Raw genomic sequence first — 8,960 nt, 5'->3', positions numbered from 1 at the left:
ATATATATATATATATATATATATATATATATATATAAACATAAAACTAATAAACAAGAACATAATTTCCAAACAAAGTTTTAAAAAAACAATAACAAACAAAGTTAACAAAAAAAAAATAATTAAAAAAAGAAACGGTGAATAGATAACATTAACATAAAACCCGAAAGAAAATCTATAGAGTAAGCTTATAGACCGATAAATAAGTTATTATTGATTATAAAGCTAAAAACATTTTTTTTAATAATAATAATAATAATAAACTTAGCAAAAATAATAATAATAATAAATTCAAATGGAAATGGATAGAAAAAAAAAAAAAAAACAACAACAACAAATAATAATAATAATAATAAATAAATAAATAAAGTTACAATTGAACTAAACCTACGTTCCTAGTTACCATGACCAAAGGTGAGAGTAATTTGGTCATTTGTTGAAGTAGATGTGCCAAATCGTGTACAACCCAAGTTACCATGATGAAAGGTGAGTGTAATTTGTTCATTTGGCAAAGTGCTTAGGTATGAGTTCGGGTTAAAACAACAAATATGTTCCACTAAATAACTTACAATCAAGTGAATATAAACTTAGCTAATGTATCTTTAATTTAGTGGTTAAATACTCAATCTCTTACCATGAAGGGTTAAACTAGAATTATAACTTATTTACTTATTAGTTTTTGCAATCAAAATTAATTAATTAAAAATTATTCAAATCTTAATTTATATTATTTCTAAATTTCTATTAATATCTTCATTTTGAAAATTTATATGTGAGAAGTTAATGTCAATTTTTGAAACAGTTACCTTCAACTCCAACTATAAATAGAAAGTAAATAAATAAACGAATCAAGAAATAAAACAACCTTCCGCCCTTCTCTTTCTACTCCCTATAAATACAACTTTCTTACCATTTCATTACTCGTACTTCTCACTTCTACTTTCCCACAATGGCAAACTCACTCTCTCTAATTTCTTTAATCCTTTTTTCTTTGTTCGCCTTTTCTCAATCCTTGCCTCTCTCCACTAGTGGAAGATGGATTATAGATGCTCGAACAGGAGATCGTGTGAAGTTGAGTTGTGTCAATTTGGTATCGCATACACAGTCCATGGTTGCTCAAGGACTCGATAAGCGTCCATTGAAAGAGTTGGTGTCTGAGATCTCTAGTCGCAAGTTCAATTGCGTTCGATTGACTTGGTCTGTTCATATGTTTACTCGTTATGCATATGAGTGTGTTGGTGATGTTTTAGATGGTCTAGATATTGCTGATGTCAAGAGTGGAGTTGCAAAGCACAACCCTGAGATATTGAAAATGACTGTTGCTAAGGCGTTTCAAACCGTTATTAATTGTTTGGGCTCGGAAGGCATCATGGTTATTTTAGATAACCATATTAGTCAGCCGAGATGGTGCTGCTCTCTCGATGATGGCAATGGTTTCTTTGGAGATCGCAATTTCAACCCTAATGAATGGTTTCAAGGCTTGTCATTTGTTGCTGCGCAATTCACTTGTAATCCACATGTGAGTTGTATGCATTTTAACGGGAATATTTCTATAATATTTATATCGTATTCTAATTTTCTCTTTTTCTTTGTAAAAGGTGGTAGGAATGAGTCTAAGAAACGAGCTTCGAGGGCCATTTACAAACAATGATGCTTGGTGCTATTACATGAGAAGAGGAAGCCAACTAATCCACAGAATAAACCAAAATCTTCTCATAATCATTTCTGGATTAAACTATGGCAATGATTTAAGTCAACTAAAGAAAAGGCCATTAGGCTATACCTTTCAGAACAAAGTAGTGTTGGAAGCACATCTCTACTCGTTTAGTGGAGATAACGAAAGCAAATTTGTGAAGAAGCCATTAAACATAATATGCAACGAAATCATGGAGAAGTTTGAACGGGAAGCTGGGTTCGTGGTGGACATGAAGAATCCATATCCTTTGTTCATTAGTGAATTTGGGTATGATCAATCAGGAGGGAACGAGGCTGAGAATCGGTTCATGAGCTGCTTTTTGGCTCGAATTGCGGAGAAGGATATTGATTGGGCCTTGTGGGCATTCCAAGGAAGTTATATGTATAGACAAGGTCATGAAGATCCTGATGAAAGTTTCGGTGTTATGGATCACTCTTGGACTAAAGATCGTAACCCAAAACTTAAACAAATGCTTCAACTTATCAAGAGAGTGAATCAAGGTTAATTTGTTGCTTCATACTAAACCTTTAATATATATCTTTGGTTAGAATATTGAAACTAAAGCTCATATTTTTGCAGATCTAAATTCGAATGCACCAATGTCGTACATAATGCTACATCCGGTATCAGGGCAATGTGTCAAATCCAATGGCAAAGGAGGAATTGAACTTGGCGATTGTGCCACTCCAACCCAATGGAACCATAGTGGAGATGCAAGTCCGATGAAGTTGTTGTCAAACGGACAATGTTTGAAGTNGCAGTGTTTGAAGTCTGCTGGAGATGGCAAATCGCCAATCGTATCCACCGACTGCTCCGGTGACGAATACAATTGGACGGTGGCTTCCAAAGCAAAGCTCCAATTGTCCACAAAAGTTGGCGTGGACAGTTTTTGCTTGGAGAAGGAATCTGAAACTTCAATTGTTGTGAAGAAATGTATTTGTCTAGACGCGGAGAGTTGCATGGATGATCCTCAGAGTCAATGGTTCAAGCTTGTTCCAACCAATGTTGCTTAGTTTATTTGTTAGTTTTTAATAGGAATTTAGAATTTCGTCAATAATATCCTAGTCATGGTTGACATGAAAGTTTTGTAAATTCCTAGGTTATATTAGGGTTGTCGATTTTATGCTTAAAATCGCAGTTAAACGATCAATAAACTTTTTCTATTATTTATTATATGTCCAATCTTTTATACGATTATTATTATTTAATTTTTAATATGCATGAATAGAATTATAGATAAAATAGGGGCCAATTCAAAGTTGGCATGTCATATATTTATTCTTCCAAATACATAAGCAACTCACAATGTGTTGGTTTTAACAAGTTCAAACCATTGACTTCGGGTGTCTTCGAGGCAATTTGGAGCACCATTAGTGCAAATAAATGAATTTGTCACAATTTTTGAAGAATTAGAGCTTTCAATCTGCAAGCAAAGACTTTTCTCATCTGGAGCTATGGTGGCCAAATGAAGCTTAGTGTTTGAAATGGCGCTCCAAGAATTCTGTGGGCCTAAGCAATCTGTTGAAAGAGATGGCATAAGGCCTTCTCCGCTTGTTTTTAAGCATAAACCCGTGCTTGACATCCTAATTGGAGTGCTGTCATTGTCATGAGTCCATCGACTCGAGATGGAGCAATTACCCAAGAAAATATCTTTGTTGTCATTTGAGACTTGGATGCATTGGCCACTTTGTGGATGATATATAACATATGAAAACGATGCATTGGAATTTGGATCTGTGCACCATAAAAAATTTCTTATGCACTCGTAATAGGTCCATATATTCAAAATCATTAATATATTTATACTTACCTTGCAACATAGTCTGCAATAGTTGAAACTTCTGGACAAAGTTAGGATTTTTAATTTGTGTCCAATTGGAGTCGAGAACTCCAAAAGCTTCTCCCGGCTCAGCTTGACCTTCCCTGTAATAGTAGCTACCTTGCCAAGTCCATAATGCCCAATCTAAATCTTTTTGTGCAAGATGAGCTGTAAAGCAACTCATGAACCGATTTTCTGCATCGTTAACCTCTCTCTGATCATACCCATATTCACTGACGAACAAAGGAAATGGGTTTGATCCTTCCGTTACAAATTCAGCATGGTCTACAAAGCCATTGATAATATTTGCACAAATATTATTTAGTGGCTGGTTTATAAATTTACTCTCTGAATCTCCACTGAATGAATACAAATGCACCTCAAAAACCAACTTGTTGTCTAAGGTGCTTACATTCAAGGGCTTCTCTTTTAAGCATCGAAGATCGTTATCATAATTTAGGCCCGAAACAATCACTAAAACATTTGGGTTAATGTTGTGGATTGTTGTTACTCCTTGAGTAACATAATTGTTCCAATCATTTGCATTTTCATTGGTTCCTCGTATCTCATTCCGTAGGCTCATTCCAACCACCTAAAAAAAAAAAAAAAAAAAAAAAAAAACTTTTGTTAATGAGAAGTTTTTAAGAGTTTGAGAATTTTCCTTAATGTTTACGTACCGTTGATTTCTTGGAAAAGCGTTGAGCAACTAAGCTAAGACCTTGTAGCCATTCTTGAGGGTCAAAATAGCGGTCTCCAAAAAAGCCATTGCCATCGTCAAGAGAGCAACACCATCTTGGTTGGCTAATATGGTTGTCAGCAATCACCATTAACCCACTCTCTCCAAGCACATCAACAACAGCTTCATAAGCTTCAGCAATAGTCTTGTTCAACACAAAAGGATTATTTTGAGCCAATCCAGCTTTTGCTGGCTCTAAATCAAGAAGATCAAAATTCTCTTCAACTGTCCTGTTTGCATAACGAGTGAACATATGAGTTGCATACGTGAGTCGTACACAATTAAACCGCAACTTGATTGCCTCATCTGCAAGCTCTTTTAATGGCCTGTGGTTGAGACCTTCTATTAGCATGCTCTGTGTGTGGGAAGGCCAATTCACACACACAAGCTTCACTCGACGCCCTGTTGTCGAATCAATGATCCATCTTCCTTTTGTTGACAACGGTAAAGAATAAACAGAAGGAGATAAAAACACAAACAATGCTAGAAAAAGAACCACTTGAAAAGTTCTTCCCATTTCTTCTTCTCTTTTATGAATCCGGGTGAGAGAAGCATAACCCAAAGGTTGCTTATATATCTTTTTAAAAGGTTGAAATTTGTTCAGAAGATCAAAGATCAAAACTCCTTCCATTTTTTCTTAGTTCAATTGGTTCTAACTTTGGTAATTTGTTGAGTAATAAACAAATATTTCTAACAAAGTTAGCATCGTTCATAAATATCTCGCCCACAGAATCAATATTTTAACACTATCACCCCTTTTTTTAACTAAAACTCAAAGCTTATTTCCATCTCAAGTTAAAAATAAAAATAGTAACTAACTAGGTTTATGGTAAGTTCTTGTATAATATCCTACTACATTATACTAATTACATAAAATTATTTTAATAATCTAAATTAATAAAAATAAAAGTGGTTAACGTCTCAATTATCTAATTTTAAGAAAATGTAATAAAATTATTAAAAATATATTATTTATACCATTTTCATACTCTACTATGCATTTATTAATTTATTTATTTAGATCCTGGTCTCGAATATACTAAGTAACTTGAGCGGTTTATACCCTTATTTAATAATAATGATTATCCGTCTCAAATTGCATAGTTAAAAAAGATTTAAACGAGTCTAGCACAAGCTAGTATATATATATATTTTTTTTTTCTTTTTTTTTATATTTTAAGAACCTAAAATATTCTAAACATTGAATTTTGACGTTTTTAAGTTCTTTAAAATATATATATATATAACTATACTATACTAACTTGTTGTCTAATATATATATATAGTAATAAAGAACATTGAATTTTGACGTTGCATATTAGAAGGTCCAGAGCATATAATAAATAAATTTAGACGGCTTTGTCTTTTTTACCATAAACAATTCGACGTGTGTTTGGCTATTGGATGTGTAGTTTGGTAAGAACTTATATTATGAGCCTCAATGCCCTCCCTTTAGAAATGTCACCTTTTGAATTTGATTATCTCGAAGGAGAAAAAATGAATTCTATAATTTTATGTCCCCACTGATAAAATAATAAATTGTCCATCTAGCCTTCTTTTTTCAAATAAATTCTTTTTTTTTTCTTTTTTTTCTCGATAGCTAGTTAATGTGAAGTTTAAAAAGTCATGACGTTAAATTCAGGCAACCTTTAGAAGGGACGACCCAACACACCAAACTGGTTTTGGATCAGTGGGTCATTCTAAAATGTTTGACCAATCTCTTAGGGTCGACCAAAATTGTCACGCGTCTGTCTAGGATAGATCAAGATTTGTAATCTAGATTCGGCACCTGATAACTCTAAATCCTAAGCATGAGACATTACAAATTGTATTAGAGTGGTACCTCTCCCAGTAAGATGTGGTTCGAAAATGAACTAATGTGAAAGTTGGTAGGTATGTGACACCCGAGCAAAGAAATGGTACATGAATGAACCGTAACCACATCCGAATATGATAGCTAAGAAAGACTTTAGAAAATGGAAAGAGGTTTACTTTCCTTTTGAATAGCTCAATTATAAGAATTTCATGATTAAGTATATTTTGCTTCAAGCAATTCTATGTTGCACGTGACCTCTTAAAAAATTTTCTAGGGTGCATACGAGTAAGAACAAAACATGTCGTAAGAACTCGTGTTAGTTTGTGGGAATAGTTTTCACTTTAAGAAACAAAGAGTAAGTAACGTGACCATATCGAATCCTAGACATGAGTCGTTACAAAGGTTTGGGAGTCACACTCACTCATGGTCAAACAAATTCACTGTTGATCCAACCTACTAATATAGTTACATAAGCAAAGTAAAAAAGTAATATATTCCACAAAATGAATAACTATGAACTTAGTAGTCATATGGTTTCAAATTCCTCCCATAATCCCTCGTTAATCAGACATTTTTACATGTTGATCACAATCTTCCTTTTCAATCGTTTGGGTTTTAGCATTGTAAGTGAATGAGCACTCCATTTTAACCGCAAACTTTTTCTTGATGAATCCAATTATTTTGACCCTTCCTGGAATTTCCGTGTAGCTACTGATATTTAAACCTCCCGACTTCAAATCCTCCATCAAACTCAAACCCTCATCCATTTCCTCCGCCTTGATCTCCACCGTCACATTCATCGTCATCGTGTCCTTTGCCTTCGCCTCTCCCCCTGGCGTCTCTCCCTCTCCGATCACCTCGCCGTGGTAGTAAATCACCGTCGTCGCTTTTGAGTATTTGAACGACGCGAAATTAGGATTCCGCACGAAGACACTAGCCACAATGATTATGCCGCCGTCTGATAAAGAAGAACAGTGAATTTTAAATGATTATTAAAACTCATTTAAGTGTTAGATTTTGACATAACAACAACTAAGCGAGAAACATAAATAATTGGAATTTTCGACATTAGTGAACTAACACGCAAATAATTAAATTAAATTCCTAACAATACTCTAACGATTCCATTTTTTTTTTTTTTTGACATAATCAAATTCTTCTAACGTTAAACTTACTTGAAGTAGCATTTGAAAACGAGAGCTTATCGATTTTGAGATCTGGGGTTTTGATATGGAGGACGGTGAAGCCGAGGACGATGCCGATAACGGCGAGGATCAAGAGGAGAGCGGCGAAGCAGCCAGAGCACATGATGTATTTGTTTCTATGGAGGCGGAGCTTGGCCGGAGGAGGAAGAAAGTGATCGTCGTCGCTCCGGAGATGGGTGGCGGGGGAAGCCAAGGGTTTGACCTGGTCTTTCTCGGCCATGGCTATGGGGGAAATGATCGTAAAAGAAGGGATATGTTGGGTATTTAATTGTTGGGATTTCAAATTCATTTTTATTTTTAATTTTTATTTTATTTTAGAATTATAAAAGTCAGTGTTTTTTAAAATAATTAGTTTGTCAAAAATGCGTGTTGATTTGGGCAAAAGGTTGACTCGATTAGCTTTGAATAACTTGTACGTCAAGAAGGATATGAATATAAATAATTTTAAATTACAAAATTTGGTATTTTTTTATTTTAGAATTATGGCAATTTAGTATTGAATTTTCTAAACAAAAAATAATTATGTTTCTATTTAATATTAGTTGTTATCTAAGAACTATCCATTCATATTATTGATTTATTATTTGTTTTTTTTTTTTTTTTTAGTTTAAAATATTTGACCAAATTATATAGAACAAATTTTAAAAAAAAATTATATAAATCAAATTGAAGTTATGGTGAAATTAAGTCTTAGAATGCAATAAATAATACATCATTAATTAAAGTTAGTAAGGTAAAATTAATATGTATGAAGCAATTAAAGAAATTTTATAAATTAAAAGGTATTAAGATTTTTTTGGTTAACATCGTAGGTTTCTTTTTCAAGGTCATTAGGTTGGAAAAATTGCTGTGGAAAAAGGGAACAGAAAATTAGGCAAAAAAAAAAATTGGTCACATCCAACCATTTTTCAAGCTCGGATTCAGTTTCACTTTCACTGTAAACTTCCTGTTTTTAATACCCACTGCATTTACAGACGACCCTTTTCACCTCGCCGATCACGCCCAATGTAAATCGACCTGATGTTTGTTTTATTCCTCATGTTGAATGATGAAAGTCTCACGGGAACATAGGATTATAATCCAGAATGCTCTAAGACCTTTTGGAGAATCCCTAAATCCAGAATGCTCTAAGACCTTTTGGAGAATCCGGTTCATCTAACACCTCCCAATTAGACAATACCTCCCAATATTATACTATTATGGAGATTCCGGTTCATCTAACCCCTCCCAATTAGACAATATTATACTATTATAGAGAGTCGGGTTCATCTAACACCTCCCCATTGGGATTTTCCCATGTTAATTCGGCGATTAATGTGGCATCCATGGGAGGGGTCGGCGAGGAGCCGTAGTGCAGATTTTTTACTGCGATGGAAGACAGAGGGTCAGGGCGATGATGCAGGCAATGGAAGCGATAGCGAAGAGGTAAATGCAGGAGGTATTGATGTATTTTTCTGATGCTTTTCGCCTTGATCGGAGTGTCGCCGGCAAGTCGCCAGATGTTTCGTCGGCCGCCATTGATTCCGGTTGGTGGTGGAGGAGTATGAGGGGATTTGTGGGGCTGTGAAAGGAATGGTTTTATAGAAGTGAAAGGGGATATATGATAAAACGGTGGTTCATATTTTCCCATTAATTGAGGTCTTTAATGGGTTTTAATTGTCTCTGATAAACATTTAAATGAACATAAA

General features: G+C 34.3%; 3 protein-coding genes across 3 annotated transcripts in view; 1 reads left to right on the top strand and 2 right to left on the bottom strand.

Moving 5' to 3' along the window:
• The first annotated feature begins 1,108 nt into the window (after positions 1-1,108).
• On the top strand, positions 1,109-2,709 carry LOC111794771. Its single transcript, XM_023676909.1, has 3 exons — positions 1,109-1,519; positions 1,599-2,196; positions 2,276-2,709. The coding sequence occupies exons 1-3, from the start codon at positions 1,109-1,111 to the stop codon at positions 2,707-2,709; spliced, it is 1,443 nt and encodes a 480-aa protein (XP_023532677.1).
• Positions 2,710-2,926: 217 nt separating this feature from the next.
• On the bottom strand, positions 2,927-4,788 carry LOC111795530 (major extracellular endoglucanase-like). The gene is made up of 3 exons (XM_023678008.1): positions 4,193-4,788; positions 3,507-4,107; positions 2,927-3,430 (listed from the first exon to the last, which is right to left on the bottom strand). The coding sequence occupies exons 1-3, from the start codon at positions 4,766-4,768 to the stop codon at positions 2,997-2,999; spliced, it is 1,611 nt and encodes a 536-aa protein (XP_023533776.1). The 5' UTR covers positions 4,769-4,788; the 3' UTR covers positions 2,927-2,996.
• A 1,800-nt stretch (positions 4,789-6,588) lies between these two features.
• Positions 6,589-8,960, bottom strand: part of LOC111794996 — a 3,163-nt gene continuing 791 nt past the window's right edge. The window contains exons 2-3 of the mRNA XM_023677213.1: positions 7,243-7,494; positions 6,589-7,025 (exon numbers count right to left, since the gene is read on the bottom strand). Coding sequence (XP_023532981.1) covers positions 6,628-7,025; positions 7,243-7,494 — 650 coding nt within the window. The 3' untranslated portion in view covers positions 6,589-6,627. The remainder of the gene's footprint in view (positions 7,026-7,242; positions 7,495-8,960) is intronic.

Source organism: Cucurbita pepo, chromosome LG05 (genome assembly GCF_002806865.2).
Source record: "Cucurbita pepo subsp. pepo cultivar mu-cu-16 chromosome LG05, ASM280686v2, whole genome shotgun sequence".
NCBI classification, from domain to species: Eukaryota; Viridiplantae; Streptophyta; class Magnoliopsida; order Cucurbitales; family Cucurbitaceae; genus Cucurbita; species Cucurbita pepo.
Note: the sequence above shows the minus strand (reverse complement) of the source record. Positions and strands in the feature narration are given on the sequence as shown.